General features: G+C 43.9%; 1 protein-coding gene across 2 annotated transcripts; it reads left to right on the top strand.

Moving 5' to 3' along the window:
- The first annotated feature begins 532 nt into the window (after nucleotides 1-532).
- Nucleotides 533-7933, top strand: ubl7b (ubiquitin-like 7b (bone marrow stromal cell-derived)). 2 transcript variants are annotated; one of them, XM_015954107.3, is made up of 11 exons: nucleotides 533-621; nucleotides 1008-1191; nucleotides 1258-1377; nucleotides 1466-1551; nucleotides 5110-5194; nucleotides 5263-5320; nucleotides 5391-5524; nucleotides 5615-5664; nucleotides 6114-6290; nucleotides 6783-6896; nucleotides 7019-7933. In XM_015954107.3, exons 2-11 carry the CDS (start codon nucleotides 1017-1019, stop codon nucleotides 7157-7159), a joined length of 1140 nt encoding a protein of 379 aa, XP_015809593.1. In that variant the 5' UTR covers nucleotides 533-621; nucleotides 1008-1016; the 3' UTR covers nucleotides 7160-7933. The 2 variants fall into 2 exon arrangements, with proteins under 2 accessions (XP_015809593.1, XP_015809594.1); XM_015954108.3 differs by having other exon boundaries at nucleotides 611-677.
- The last annotated feature ends 8722 nt before the right edge of the window (nucleotides 7934-16655 follow it).

Below are 16655 nucleotides of genomic sequence, written 5' to 3'. Positions count from 1 at the left end.
AAGGTTATTAAACAGAAATAGTTTTTTTTATAAAAACCCTAATTTCGTTAAATGTTACTGTATATTTTAACTCATTTAACTACTATAACTACTTAGAAAATACACATTTGTTCTTTATTTACGGAAATAATAGTTACATAAGGGGTATTTTACTTTATCTACACAAAACAATATGTACTTTTATTTAATTTGTTTATTTGTAAAAGAACAGGTGAGGGTATTATGTTAACGTTAACGTATCTATCTATCTATCTATCTATCTATCTATCTATCTATCTATCTATCTATCTATCTATCTATGTATCTATCTATCTATCTATCTATCTATCTATCTATCTATCTATCTATCTATCTATCTATCTATCTATCTATCTATCTATCTATCTATCTATCTATCTATCTATCTATCTATCTATCTATCTATCTATCATTTACTGTTTCGATTTATTAAACTTGCCACAAATTATGAGAACAAATATCAACGAATGTTTCTTTAGCGTGAAAAGGGGAGTTGCGCTTCTTTGGTGATGTTAAAAGTTCCAGCATTCAGACAGTGCACTGAAACGCAACACAGGCCACGTGACCAAAAGCAGGAAGTGAGTTGATTGTCAACAGCAAACGGTGAGTGAGTCACTTTTACCATCGTCCTCGGCGTTTCTAGCCTTTATGTTTGACAGGTCTGTGTTATTTAAACGTTAGTTAAGTAATTCTAATTGATCACACTGGATGAAACTTTCACGTTTAACGTAGCAAATCGCTTGTTTCTGAAGGACATGCTAGGCAGCTAGTCGACAGTTTCCTTAGTCAGCCTGCAGAAAAGAAGTGTTAGGTTTTATAATGTTAGTGAACCGTGTTGGTTTACATTATGTCTTGGCTATTCTGGGAAACTTATGTGTAAACAGACGTACACTCGTGTAACATTTTACGTGAGGAACATCTCGCTTTAGCATCGTTTTCTATCGATCTCTGTAATCCAGGAATGTGGATGTTGTATTTTCTGTCATTAGAAGTTCGAGATGGCCTCTTCAGATTGGCACCTGTCCCTGAAGCTGGTGGATCAGCCCAAATCCACTTTCCACTTCCCAGAGATGATGCCAGGGGACGTCCCACCTGGAGGATACAGAGTGGCCACCTTAAAGCAGCTGGTAGCAGCTCAGCTTCCGGACTCCGTCCCGGACCCTGAACTAATAGGTCTGTCCGCATGAGCTGCAGGTAGTCAGATGGAGTTTTTAACTGTCCTGTCTGTGCTTTGACCAGAGCTGGTTCACTGTGGCCGGAAGCTAAAGGATGATCTGACGCTGGATGCCTGTGGAGTTCAGCCAGGATCCACCTTACATGTCCTCAAAAGGATGTGGCCAGAGCCAGAGAGCAGTCCAGGTCTCTGTCCGCTTGTGTGTCACTTAAAACAAACGTGAATGCATTCATGAATCTGAATGTGTGTCATTTTGTTTTTGTATTTGCGTAGAACCTGTGAACAGAGCAACTGCAGCTCGGGAGTTCAAGGTGTTCCACGCTGCTCTTCATTCTCTCAGCTCAGCCTATAGAGACTCCGTAAGTAGAGGATCCATGGACCTCACAGAGCTGTGCTGAGTATCAGACACGTATTCAACATCTAAAAGAGCTGCATTTGAGTTATGGGTGATCATTATAGATGACACATTTGATATTTCCGGTTTTAATTACAAACCTAGATTGGATCTTACCTTCACAGCTCTCTACGTTCCATCTGAAGCCGGCACAAGTGATCAAGTTTAGTGTTGGTAGTTATAAAAAGTCCTTCTCAGTGCAAATATATAATTAATCAGATGGTGATTATTAGGGATGGACAGCATATCGGTATCGGCCATTGTTAGTCATTTTTAACGTATCGGTATCAGTTCGATAAATGAAACCGGGCCGATATTATCTACCAATCTTTGTTCCAACTAGTTGCCATTTGTCTGCCTGTTTCAGAGGGTGTGTGTGTGTGTGGGGGGGGGGGGGGGGGGTGATGTGTAATTGTTTAGTCATGTGAACAGTGAATGAAATCATCTCGGAACCATAAATGTGTGTGTTGTGCGTACATAATAAAGTAAATTCAGCTTTAATAACTTTTATCTATACAAAGTCTGCTGGTTTTAGAAGCATTAATGTCAGTTTATCGGTATCGGCCCAAAAATTTCACATCGGTGCCTCACTAGTGATTATACTAAATACATATCATGCACATCCCTCTGAAAGGACACGTGTTCATATTTGCATTTCAGCACATTGTGGTATCAACTCACATTTAGAGCTTTGTTGGTAAATAGTGGGCAGCACAACCTTCATCAGCTGTGGAGCAGAACTCCCAAAGTACAATAAATAAATAAACACGGTAAGACAAATATGTTTCTGTCCAAAGAGAGTTCTGCAGCTGTAAGATGGATTTTAAGGTCCACATATAGAAAAGAAACATGGAAACAGCAAATAAAGCAATTCATATACTAGAAACTGCTCAAAATTGTGCTTGAAGCAACCGAGCTGTCGTTGTCATCATCGTCGTCTTCCTCCGCTTATCCGGGTCCGGGTCGCGGGGGCAGCATCCCAACTAGGGAGCTCCAGACCGTCCTCTCCCCGGCCACCTCCACCAGCTCCTCCGGCAGGACCCCAAGGCGTTCCCGGACCAGATTGGAGATGTAACCTCTCCAACGTGTCCTGGGTCGACCCGGGGGCCTTCTGCCGGCAGGACATGCCCGAAACACCTCCCCGGGGAGGCGTCCAGGAGGCATCCTGACCAGATGCCCAAACCACCTCAACTGGCTCCTTTCGATCCGGAGGAGCAGCGGTTCTACTCCGAGTCCCTCCCGAATGTCCGAGCTCCTCACCCTATCTCTAAGGCTGAGCCCGGCCACCCTACGGAGGAAACTCATTTCGGCCGCTTGTATCCGCGATCTCGTTCTTTCGGTCATTACCCAAAGCTCATGACCATAGGTGAGGATTGGGACGTAGATCGACCGGTAAATCGAGAGCCTGGCTTTCTGGCTCAGCTCCCTCTTCAATTCAATTCAAAAATACTTTATTAATCCCAGAGGGAAATTGATTGCTGTAGTAGCTCAGAATAATAATAATAATCAAGTCATCAAAGATTTGTTGTATATTACAATGGCTGTTGGCAGGAAGGATCTCCAGTAGCGGTCAGTGTTGCAGCCAAACTGAAGAAGCCTCTGACTGAAGACACTCTTCCGTTGTCGGACAGTCTTGTGAAGAGAACGCTCAGGGTTGTCCATCATTTTCTTGATTCTCTGGAGAATCCTTCTTTGCATTACCTCCTCCAGCGGTTCCGAAACTGCTGAAACTCTGGATGAGTCCTCGAAAGGGCTTGGAGTTCCTCCATCTTGTTGGCCAGTGATCTCACATTGCCCATTACGATCGATGGAAGAGATGGTTTGAATTTCCTCTTTATCTGTCTCCGTTTGGCTCCCGCTCTGCACCCACGCTTCTTGCGTTTTAGTTCATCTGGGATTTGTGGCTTCAGTTGAGGTATTATTTCAGCCTTTCCAATGTTAATTAGCTCCTCCCGATTGTAAACAAACTTGTTGCCATGGTTACACATCATAACAAATGCTCAAAAAGTGAAAAAAGCTAAAAAATAGCAGTAAAAATCCTCCAAGCTTCACAGCACCAGAAACAGAAAAGTAAAGTGTCCAAAAAAATACTGTTTTTCTTGAGAAACTAGAAGAAAAAATGCCCAAGAAAAGGCAAAACTTACATATAGTCAACAGAGCTACTCCAACATGCAGCCGCCCAGAGCAGCGCCGTTCCAGAAAAAAAAATAATAATAATAATTCACCACGACAGATCGGCTCAGCGTCCGCATCACTGCAGACGCCGAACCGATCCGCCTGTCGATCTCCCGATCCCTCCTACCCTCACTCGTGAACAAGACCCCGAGATACTTAAACTCCTCCACTTGAGGTAGGACCTCTCCCCCGACCCGGAGTTGGCAAGCCACCCTTTCCCGGTCGAGAACCATGGTCTCAGATTTGGAGGTGCTGATCCTCATCCCAGCCGCTTCACACTCGGCCGCGAACCTACCCAGCAAGAGCTGAAGGTCAGAGCTGTTCACATGAATATGAATGTGTTTGCATTGGTAAATGGTCTGTGTTTGATGTTGTCCCCCTTCCCCCCCCCCCTAATTAAGCTTTTTCTATATGTTAAGTAGGGGAAATGTCCTTTATGCTGTAATTTATCTCGTAGATCAGTTCACACTGGACTGCATGGTGGCGCAGTGGTTAGCGCTGTTGCCTCGCAGCGCGAAGGTTGCAGGTTGGAAACTCGGCTGCGGCCTTTCTGCGTGTTCTCCCCATGCATGCGTGGGTTTCCTCCGGGTACTCCGGTTTCCCCCACAGATCACAACACGCCCTATAGGTTATAAATTGTAAGTCGCTTTGGATAAAAGCGTCTGCTAAATAAATAAACATAAACATATGAAAAGCCGAAAATCTCATCTTAAATTTGAGCCCAGCGTGTTGGAGAAGTTTAAAATCTGGAGACAGATTCATGAAGGCCGCCTTCAGAAGGAGGAGCAGACTCCAGAAATGAAACTACATCCGTGTAAAACGTTTTCTTTGGTTTTATTTTAAACGGTCTTGTATTAATTAAACCCGTTACACCCCGCAGTACTCAGGGAGTTAAAGCGGTTTGTTCCCCGGAGAAGCTTCCTGCTGGTAGGAAAACAGGTAAATGGAGAAAATTGGATTTGTGTGGAAGGAACGCCGAAGACCTGAATCTGTCAAACGTAGAAAGAACAGAAACGAAAGGTGATGATGATGATGAAAACAGCTGATCCGTAACCACTCAGCTGGAAAGGCTGTGTTGCTCAGGTGTGGCTCAGGTGTGGCTCAGGTGTTGCTCAGGTGTGGCTCAGGTGCGTCTGACGTGTAAAACCAGATGCTTTAGCTGGGCTCAACTTTTAATATCATGAATCTTAATCTGCTCCTTTATCCTAATGTAACAGAACCCCGTTCACAGGAAGTTATACACCTGCTAACGTTGGTCTAATCCTAATCCACACCTACGTTCTGTTTGAAGGGATTAAACCAGAACTAGAACATTAGGAGAACCAAACCTCTTTGTTCTCATCTTCAGGTTTATAAAATGCTGACGAACAAAGAGTCCCTGGATCAGATCCTCGTGGCCACACCTGGGCTCAGGTCCGACCCGGTTGCTCTAGGTAAGACTCACTTGTATCCAGCTGCTGTAGATGATGTGGTTCTGACCGTCTCCCTTTGGACCATCCAGGAGTGCTTCAAGACAAAGACCTGTTTGTGCAGTTCACAGACCCAAACATGCTGGACATGTGAGTTTGACCCGTATTGCTCTTCAGCACTTGTGAGAAATTCTGTACCAGAACTACGTCTGTCCGCCAGATTAATCGCTTCACATCCGGCTCTCGTCAACGCCATCATCCTGGTTCTGCACTCGGTGGCTGGCAGCATGCCCGCCCAGTCCAGCGCCAGCTCCTCTCGCAACGTCTCTGCCAGTTCCTATAGCGACATGCCAGGTGTGGTGGAGTGTGCGTCACTGAAAGGGAGGAGCCAACACACCTGGTTTCACTGAAGCTCCTTGTTTTTGCTTTCCTGTCTTCTGACAGGAGGCTTCATGTTTGAGGGCATGTCAGATGATGAGGAGGAATTCCCGTCCGTAAGTCCATCCCTGCATCCCAGCCTCCTTCTGTGAGTAGCTAGGGTGGAGAATGATCGTGTGTGTGTGTGTGTGTGTGTGTGCGTGTGTGTGTGTGCGTGTGTGTGTGTGTGCGTGTGTGTGTGTGTTTGTGCGCGTGTGTGTGTGCGTACGTGTGTGTGTGTGTGCGTACGTGTGTGTGCGTGTGTGTGTGTGTGTGCGTGTGTGTGTGTTTGTGCGTACGTGTGTGTGTGCGTGTGTGTGTGTGTGTGCGTGTGTGTGTGTGCGTGTGTTTGTGTGTGTGCGTACGTGTGTGCGTGCGTGCGTGCGTGTGTGTGTGTGTGTGTGTGTGTGTGTGTGTGTGTGTGTGTGCGTGTGTGTGTGCGTACCTGTGTGTGTGCGTGTGTGTGTGTGTTTGTGCGTGTGCGTACATGTGTGCGTGTGTGTGTGCATGCGTGTGTGCGTGACAGGGGAGTCCAGCCGGACCCTCGAACCGAGGCAGCCTCTCGGCAGGAGTCCGACCCGTGTCTCTGGGCCACAGCGGAGCAGCAGGTCCTCGACCCATAACGCAAAGCGAGCTAGCAACTGCGCTGGCCCTCGCTAGCACCCCTGACAGTAGCGCTGTTACCCCGACAACATCAAGCCAGGTGAGATATATCCCTTCTATGGTCCCTCACCTCTGACCTTAACCTCGACCAGGTGAGGCCTGCGGAGCTTTATAGGTTGTTCTGGTCCCTTAGAACGCGTTGTGCTGCTTTAGAGACGTGTTAGCTGACTTCCTGTTGTCGGACAGGCCTCACACAAGTGGTTTATTGTTTCCACAGGTCTGGCTGTAGTCTACCTGGGTAGTCTAGTGCAGCTGCAGCCTGCAGCTGCTAGCGCCGTGGCTAGAAGTGACTTTAAGTACAGTTGTAATAAAATGCAGGTTTAAGCAGATTTTCAGTTTTTTCATGAAATAATTGACTTGGACTTCCACTAGAAGTCTCTGAGCTATTTTAGGACCCGTTGGGTTTCTAACATCATCTCTCACAAATCCACATCCTGCAAGGAAAACTGTTAGATTTTTTTATTCATTTAAAATGTAATTAAAGAAACAAAATACGAGTCTCTCCTGTTTTCTTGTGTTTTCATTGATGAAGGTGGACCCGTCTGGTGGCTCAGCCCCCATGCCAGCTGGCACCCCAGTCAGCAATGATCTCTTCAGCCAGGCTCTACAACAAGCTCTGCAGGCCACCAACATGTCTGCTCTCCAGGTGAGCAGCCATCTAAAGCCGGCGCCGTGTGCTCGGCGCCTGGCAGGATTAGGGTGTAAATAACAGTAGCCAGGTGTTGTTTGGACAGGATTATTTTTCTGAACTGGTTTTTCTGTCGCCAGGGCCGCTGGCAGTCCCAGCTGCAGCAGCTCAGGGACATGGGGATCCAGGATGAAGAGCTGATGCTGAGGGCGCTGCAGGCCACAGATGGCGACATCCAGGCTGCCCTGGAGCTCATATTTGCTGGAGGCCCGGGTCTCTAAGGCCAAACCCCCACGGACGAAGCCCAACATGGAGACTGATCTACTTCACATCAGTGATGGAGAAAATAGGACTTGGACTTGAGTGTTGCCTCGTTCTCGAACATTAACCAGTTTCAGCCCAGATCCACGGCTTCTTCTTCTTAAAGTGCTCTCCGATAATAAAGTTTACAGCTTCGGTCTTATTTCACTTCAGATATCATTCATTAGCTGTTTACTCTGTAAACAGACATCAACAAAGAAAACAGCATTTATTTTGAAGGTAAATGGATGATTAATAAGCTGCACCTTTCAGAGTAAGAGGACTCACCTACAGCAGGGGCGGCCACCCCGCGGCTCTTAGGGTCGTATCTGAGTTTGTGTTTTTAATGTGTGTGTGTGCATGTGCGTGCGCGTGTGTGCACACCTTCAGAGTGCATCGTTGGAGAGTGACGCCGTTGCTGTGTGTGATCTACTTCTGGTGCCTCATGTATAAAACCTGCTTATGCAAATACGGGCTGAGATAAATGTTCAAAACGAATAAAACATTTTGGGATTCATGAAAACAAACATGACCGTATATATTTTGAACGTTGTGTGCGCGAGACATGAAACCACAGTGCAGCCGGTGAGATGGCAAAAGGATCAATTTAAGATCTGTAGACCTTCACGGAGACACACACACCCAACACTCAGGTTCCTTTCAACATTGAAGCAAATTATCTGAGAGGTTGGCTGATGTTGCTTTGATAGGATGAACAACATTTCTTTGGATTAAATAAAGTTTCATTAAACATCCCCTCACAGGCCGTCATCACTGAGCTCCATCTCTCACATCGACAGCTGCAGCATCTCTGCTCGGACCGCTTCGTGACCCCGTGACCCTGAGCGAAGGATGAAGTGGACAAGGAACAATTTAAAAATAACGAAAATTAAATTCTGTTGAAAATGTAAATAATATAAAAATTAATCAGTGATGGAAGAAAACAGATTATGACCAGATGTTTTTGCACAAAACTTCACCTTACACTCAGGACAAGCTTTACTTTCAGTATCTGTAAAATTTAGCAGTTATTGTGTTTCAAATGACCCAAAACAGCATGTAGTAACAGAAAAACAGGTTTGTAAATTACACTTTTGTTTGTGGACGGTGCACCCAATGTTCATCGTTAAAAATGACCAGGCTGCAGTTTTAGTACTGTGTGTGTGTGCGTGTGTGTGCGCGCCCATGTGAACGATGTGGCTCACACAGTAAAACGTGGCTCTGGTCTCTGACTGGTTAGCCACCCCTGCACCACAGTGTCTGCTTCATCACACCTGATTGAGTTACCTGTTCAGTTACTTCAGCTCTGCATGAGCCTGTCGGTCAGCTCTGAGTCAAACCAGGTGAGTTGGAGCAGAGAAACAACCCAACACGCTGGCCAGAGGAGCAGTGTTGAAGCTTTAGAGGAATTGTGATAAATTGATGAGATCCAGAAGTAGGAACATCTGACTGGTTCTGGAGCTCCAGCAACTCCAAGGTTTCCGAGATTTATCAGAAAACACAAAAAAACGTTTGTATTCAGTCAGCTGTGTGTGACGTCTGTTGGGTTTGCCCATGTAGTTCTCTAGTCTAGACACTAGATGGCAGTGTAGTAGTTCTACCCTGAACAGTTTAACTGAATGAACTTCTGCTTTGGATCGATGTGTTGATGAATGTTTTTGCTGTTCAACATTTCAATCATTAGCTTGAAAGCAGATAGGAGGAGCCCTGTTCCTGTGAGGCCCACCAGCTTTATTACAGCAGACACTTTGTCTCATCGTCTCCCATTAGAGCGTTTCAGGGGGGAGCAGATCAGCCCTCCACCCCCACCATCTACAGTAATTGCCCTGCTTGGTTTTATTGCTGCATCTGCTGATGTGACGGCTCAATCAGTGGATTGGCCTTTCATGAACGCAGCTCTTTGTGTCCGTCTGTCCTGGCCACCGTTTTATGACGCGCACCTGCAGCAATTCCCCCTCCAAGGGCGTTTTTAAAATAAAGCATGTCCACTGTGCTGAAGGAGACGGTAGCAGTGATTCAACACAACAATAGTGAATAAAAGTGGCTTTTCAGCACTAAAGAAGAGACGGTTGGGTAGCTCGTGGAGGGCTGAGGAGTTGTGCTTTGACGCCTCGGTGGCTACGCTGATGCACTAATAAATACCACTCAGGGTTTCTGAGTAGCATCAGGCTTTTCTACAACTGTCTTCATGAAGATGAATCCCTTTGAAGAAACATAGATTACATGTAATCACGTAGAAAAACACTGAAGCGGTTCTGTCTGGAAACCCTTTCTGACCTCAACATTTAATTATGGGCTTGAAGCTGAGCGGTCGACGAGTACAGCGTTTAATCTGAGTTTGTACAAATATAAGTTCTAGTAAATATAAGTTCTAGTAAAATACATTTTGGATGAAGGAGAGCACGGATTTATTTTAAGATGCCGGATAAATAGTTCAAGCTGTTAGAGCAAATTTGGAAATCTACTTACCTTAAAACATATTTTCGTGTTTCTTAACAATGTTCTAACATAGCAACGAATATATTGTGGACATAAAATAATAAGTGGCTCTCTCACATTTATAGCAACCAACCAGTTGTCGGTTCCCTGGGTCCTCCACATTGCTCCGGCATCGCAGGTTTCTGGTTCCGGCAGAAGCGTTTCCAGGTGGATACCCAAGCAGAGGGGTGAGTGTTGGTGACCGTGTTTATGTTCAAAGCCGAGCTTCTTCTGTAGATTTGGCATAACGGCTTTAACGTGACTGCAGATGTGTTTTAACAAGTGTTTATCGACCTTTGAACTGGGGATGCCCCGTTCTGATATTGATATCGGAAATAGGTCCGATATCGGCCCAAAAAATTATACCAGACTGCATTGAAATAATCTCCAATATATGCAGTCCGTTCCACTTTAAACTCAATTCCAGCTGTTCTACCCAGCAGTGCATGCTAGCAAAGCAGCTAGTCACACGTGTGACGTCGGCCGTGTGGCGGTATATTTCAGCGTGGCTCAGTGCAACACTTGTCAGCAGGGGCGTCGGACTGGGGGGGGGGGGAGGGTACCCTTTACCCAGGGCCCACTGCAGGGAGGGGCCCTGAGACAGGTTTGAATAAAAATGTTTTATTGTTGTTGTTTTTTTTCCCCAACTTACTTAATGTCTTAATAAACTTCCCTTTACCTGGATAAAGATGTTAAGAAACAGAATTTCGCCTTAAAAATAATAACTGAATAATCTCTGAGGCATCTATCACCCCTTAAAAATGTGCAAAGTGGTTTAGTCCACACCAGCGGCCAGGGGCTGCACGGCCGCATGTACAGCTAAGGAGACATCGCAGATGCCGACAGAGCTGGAGGCAGGAGAGTCAGTCATGTCTTTTCCCAAGAAAGGGAAATCTGGCTTCCAGAAAAGAAAAGAAGGAGAACAAGTTAATTGAACAGAAGCAAGTATTGACTAGGTTTTTCAAGAAGGACGGTGAGCAGCAGCAGAGCACAGTTTTAGCTGATATTAGCTAGCTCTCAGAAGCTGCATTCATGTTAGGTGTTCAGTGTTAAACGCCTTTAGTTTCACCATCAAGATCAAATATAAATTAATTAGTGTTATCAGTGATAACACTAATTAATTTATATATATATTAATCAGAATTATTATCGCGGGTGTCCGCCGCCAATTAATTTGCGGACCTCGCAGTAAAAACAGGTTCACTCTGTGTGGATATTTCAGCTCCTTCCCGGTCATGGACCAGGACAAACTTGGTATCGATGGATTCGTGGTAATCTCAGGAATGAGAAGCTGCCACTGTTTTTCTATAGCATGATGACACTGGTGTTAGAGGATTGTTATTGACTTGGTTAGATATTTTAAGCCTATTTTAAATTTCTTTATATTTGATCTTGAAAACGGACAATCTTATAATTTGGCTGATAATGCAGGGATTATAAAATTTAGAGAACATTACATTCACAGAGAGAACCTGGTTTATTTCATGTCATATGTATTTAATATATCAATATATATTGTTATTCAATTTACAAGCAATCATTAGCAGCAGATTTATCTGAAAGGACATGTTAGGTCATATTTTGGAGGATGCATTCAGATACAACATATTTTTTGTTGCAATGGATGCCATCATCAGTGACTTGAGTGTAAGGTTTCAGACCACAGCAACCCTATGTGAAACATTTGCCCCTTTTCTGAACCATGACAGACATGACTGAAGAGCAGATGAAGACATCATGCCAGGCACTGATGAGAAAATATTACAAGGATCTCACAGCTGATTTTGAGAATGAGATGCTACACCTGAGAACGATATCTGGTGCCACATTTCCACACATTCGGTCTCCTCTTGAGCTGCTTAATGCCATCTACAGGATGCAATTACAGAGCATTTTTGGATAAGTTTGTATTGGACTGGGGGATATTTTGCACACTACCTGTGACTGTTGCTGGGGGTGAACGGGCTTTTAGCAAACTGAAACTGGTGAAAAATTATTTGAGATCAACAATGTCCCAGGATAGACTGAACAGCCTAGCTCTTCTTTCTATTGAAAGCCAATTAGCCAAAGGATTGGACTTTAAAGATCTCATAAGTGATTTTGCTAACATGAAGACCCGTCAGTGGGCATTTACTGGAAAATAAATTCCAGGATTTTTGTTTGAACACATTGTTGGCAAATAAAAATAATTATATGTGAAGTCTGGGCATTTCACTTTTATTATGCTGGCATTTGTATTTGCTCAATATAGAGGTTAAAGTAAGATCATATTTATTATCTTGTCTTATAGCATGACAAAAAATGTGTAAGAGAGATATTAAACAACTGAGCATGGGGCCCACCTAGAAGACTTGTACCTAGGGCCCAGAATTTGGTGCTACGCCCCTGCTTGTCAGGCACAAGTTTAACATGGTGGAACAGAACTGGGGACGTTTAATTTGTCCCACCTCATTGTGCATTTGAAGCAGCATCACTAAACACTGAGGATTTTCACACGTGTGAAATTAAACTTTGGTCACTCAGCTTGTAGTAGTTGGACAGAGAACTTTGTTTTTCTTATGTCCCTGCCCTCAGCTGTCATTAGCTGACCTAAAAATAAGTGACGCTGAATTTGTATTTTGTTCTTTAAAAATATCTTTTTGTTTTATTTCTTGTACGTTTACTTCTGCATTACTGTAAATGTTATGTTCTGGAGTTGTTTCTGGAGTTGTGAGGTTATTCACGGCAGTGGAGTTGACCACTGCAGCACAGAAACACTCATCCATTCATCTGTTCACTGAATGAATCTAAGTTTACATGAAGACCAACAGGTGATTCGATCATGATGTTTGTGAAACTACCTCTGAAGGACAGCCAAGGCTATACAGGTGTTAGAAGCCATCCCATAATCAGAGCTGTTCTGGTGAAAGGTGGCTTTTTTTCAAGCTCTCTGGATTTGGTTCTTAGTCAGAACATGCGTGTTGTTGTTGCAGTAACGGAGGATGCATAGTTGTGAAAAGCCACCTCTGAAGCAGAGGCAGATAATAAACAACAAACAGGAGATCTCCCCACTGAATCCCACCTGCAGCTTTGAAACGGGCACAATTCTGCCCAATTACTCCCGCAGCACCTGGGATTTGGATAATGAGGGAGGTCCTACACCGTGTCATTACCCACAATATACCAAAGCAATGGAAATCATCAGTGCCAAGGCTGTTGAAAATGTGCAAACGCTCATTTAATCAAGCTTTCACAGACATGCAAAACAATACCAACAGTCTCCTCTGCAGATGAAATCCTCAAACACCCCATGGCAGGAGGACAGGACTTGGTTAGCATAATAGTCTCTGTACACTTTTGTCTTTCTGAATGGAGGCAACTCGCATGATATTAGCATGAGGTCTGTTACCTGAGATTGCTTTCTGCCAGGCGTGACTGAGCAGAATATGAAATGAGCTTCTGTAGGATCCAAGGCCATTTCATACCCTTGTTGCCCATTCATTGCTTTCAAGCCATGCTTTTTACTCTTTCTTCCTCTTTTTCAACACACCCCTTTTATCCACAAAAGCTTCTTTGATGCATTTCATCCCAGGTGCTTTAGGCCTTGAAGGGGCTTCTCTGGAGAGGAGCAGAGCTGCAGCAGAGTGAGGCAAACAGGCTGTACTTTAGACTGAGGGGAGATGGAAGGATAGTTTAAATAAACAAGGAAATACATTTAGATGCATATTCGTCTTCTGGTATACCCTAACGTAAAGTCCTGGATTCATCACAGCTTCTGCCAACAATCCCAGCATGGGAGGCTCTGAAGAGTTTACTTTCAGCAGCCCCCATGGGGCACACTTGCATTTTAGCCAAACCTGTCTTCATCAGCTGTTTTGTCATTCTATGATAAAAGATCTGGGATTTCACTATCTAGATTCTCTCCAATGATTCTGAGTGCTGGGTTAGGGTAATGGGTTTTTGCTATTTTGCTTGTTATTGTTTAAAGTCTTTTGGCTGTGAGAATCTTGTAGACAAGCTCTATTCATCCGTTCACTCCTATGAGGCATAGGAGGGTTAGGGTACAGGCCGGTGTATTGGGGTCTGGCTTAATGTGAGCAGACTTGGAGTTATTCAGAACCAGCATCTGGAGTTTTCTTCTAATCAAGAACTGTGTGATTTATTTGTTATCTGGGATGGTCTCGCCCTGCTGTGTAATGTAATGTATGCAATACACCCCCCCCCCCCGTCCCATAGAACCTCATGCAATTTTATTTGACCTTCATTCAGCATTAGCAATAAAATAAGACTTTATTGATCCCACAGTGGGGGAATTCTTGCATTACCACAGTTGAGACAGACGGCTAAGTAGTACAAAAGTGGCCAAGAATGCAATAGCAAAGGACAAGAAACAAGTAGTTCCTATGTGTACACCACATACACAGTAAGCCTTATGGGTGGGGTTGTGAAACGTAGAAGTAATAATACATATGAAAAGTATCGGCTGTTCTGCTACAACTACTTTTTACTGTCCAAGTGATATCTTTAAATACAGGCATGACCATGTAAGCACACACGTACATATATCAGGTGTATTATGCATGGAGTACTGACCGTAGAGTTAAAGTGGCTGGGTGACTCACGACATAACATCGTTAGCATTAGCTTACATACAGATGTCAGTGTGCACATGTGTATTTGTGAAAGTACCTGGACTGTACCTGGTCAAAGACGGTGAATCACAGGGTAGCTACAACTGCTTCACAGCCATAAAATACAGATTCCACAACTGCCTGCTTCTACTCAGACGAAAGTAAAGAGAAGCTCACGGGCTAAACTGACCAAAAAACGCCTCAAAGACCAGCAAAGGTTTGACCTTGGACCTGATCACCGCCTTCAACATGGATGTTAAACAAATGGAGTTGGAGACATTTCCCATGGACGGGTAAGTTTTAAAAATACATATATATGAATAAACTGCATGATGTGACGACGACTGTTTTAGCTCGGTTTCCCGGCTTGGGGTGGGTGATGACGACTGAGAAGCGCTGCTTTCAGCAGGATCAGAAGGGGGAGGGGCTTAAAGGTGCAATGAGTCCTACTCATTAATATTCATGGATGCAAACATATCTCCTCTGATAAGCTAACGGTAACAACGTTCTTCTGCTACCTCCTTTCAACTCTGCAAAGTTCATGATTTATCTCCACAAATCATACAAGCTGAGTTGATAATGCTAACGGTTAGCTTCTACTAGCAGAGGCCCTCTGCTCTCTCCTGGATGTTAACTGTCAGAGCCTTCCGTGGTCGTGAGCCAAGGTGGGTGTAGGGCCGGTGCTCTGACAATACGCCATGCTGGCCTACCTTTGCATTGAAACTTATGGAATTGTGCACATGTGTTAAATCCAAACCACCATTTCTCCCCACATCACAAGCAATGTTTAGGTGTTTTAAATGGAATAATGTATATGTATTACCTAACTGCATGCCTTAAGCATCACAAGAAATGTTAACATAAAATTTCCATATATTTTTTGAAAGCCAGGTTGTAAAGTTTTTAGTTTTTTGAACTTGCAGTTTTAGCATTTTGCATCATCTGACAAGATTAAAGAAGTTAATTAATATTTAGCTTTTAAATGATTAACTATTCTTTTTCTGTTGCTTGTAGGTTAACCGTAGAAAAGTGGATCAGGTGGATCTGAAAGGGTTCACACCCTTCAGAAGAAATGAGGGCAGAGGCAAACCTGAAGAATAAACCTCAAAATCCAGGATTTAACATTAAAAATATGACTAAAACGGTCAAGAATACATGACTGTGTATTGGGGCCTCACCCCTGCCACGTGGACCTCAAGGAATAAACCATCAATCCTGCTCGAGGGTCAACTTTCCTCGCGGGGTCACACCCATTAGGACAATGGGAGGGTTAAAGCAAATGAGGCGACTATGAATGTGTTCACATTTAATGTATTGGAAGACATGCAGGAACCATGAAAACATGAGCTGCCATGTGTTCACACTTCTACTGGCATGGCTCCACAGTGGACATTTACGAAGGGGTGTTTAGTTATTTCATCCATAAAATTGTGAATTTTATTGAGCCTAGAAAACAAGCCCATCAGTTGCTGAAGCTAAATGATTGTTTTATGTTAACATGTCTAGTATGGCTTGCCATGGTACGTTAATATCTGTTTGAAATTTACTGTTTTGGATTTGAGCCTTTTTTTTTCTTGTAGATATCTGAATGATCAGTGTCAACAGATGGGACCACCACTGAGTTGACTGCATCAGGACCACCATGTTTCACAGGCAACTAGATATGAACATCTAGGCAGCCGCCTGAGGGCTCCATCTGCTGGAGGAGTGCTGCCAGGCACCCTTGGCCTCAGAAAAAACAATCATTGCCCATCACTGCCTTCCCTTTGGATTTAAATAATGTTAACAATAATATAAAGTATGATAAGTACATGTTTTACTAAACTGAGGAGCTGACAGCAGTCACATGACACGTGCACACTTCAGGGTCCACGGGCAGGTCATGTCAAGTGACAAAATTAAGTCTGTCAAAGCCCTTGGGTGTGTGCAGTATGGAAAGAGGAAAAAGGAGGAAGAAGTAAGACACAAAATAAAGGTATGTACCATTGTCACCTTTTTTAAGTACAATTTTGTATGTAGACGCTTTAGAAGCTGAACTAACCCATTGCTAGGTTAAAATAAGTATTATTGGTTTTAACATGTTAAATAATGATATGCCAAGATAGTAGCCACTAAGAAGAATTAAAAATAAACCGAGAAGAAATAAATCAGAGGCCACGTCTCATCGGTTTGTGCAGATAATGATCAGCTTGTTTTCTTTTAAAATAAACCTCATTTAATTATTTAACTGTTTACTGGTGTGGAACAAACAATGTTGGCACAGCTTGTAATGAAATATAATCCAGGAAAGGTTCTAGCTGGTTCTCATCACACAGTGGCGTGTCCAGATCTTTTAAAATGGGGTGGCCCAAGTGAGGCACAACTTTGTGCATGGGTGGCACCGATGGTT

Source organism: Nothobranchius furzeri, chromosome 9 (genome assembly GCF_043380555.1).
Source record: "Nothobranchius furzeri strain GRZ-AD chromosome 9, NfurGRZ-RIMD1, whole genome shotgun sequence".
Taxonomy (NCBI): Eukaryota; Metazoa; Chordata; class Actinopteri; order Cyprinodontiformes; family Nothobranchiidae; genus Nothobranchius; species Nothobranchius furzeri.
The sequence above is the reverse complement of the archived record's forward strand: the minus strand, read 5'-3'. Positions and strand labels throughout refer to the sequence as shown.

Coding starts and splice junctions, on each gene's coding strand:
- ubl7b (XM_015954107.3), top strand. CDS start 1,017: ATGGCCTCTTCAGATTGGCACCTGTCCCTGAAGCTGGTGGATCAGCCC. Junction 1,192..1,257: donor CCCGGACCCTGAACTAATAG/GTCTGTCCGCAT, acceptor TGCTTTGACCAG/AGCTGGTTCACTGTGGCCGG. Junction 1,378..1,465: donor AGAGCCAGAGAGCAGTCCAG/GTCTCTGTCCGC, acceptor GTATTTGCGTAG/AACCTGTGAACAGAGCAACT.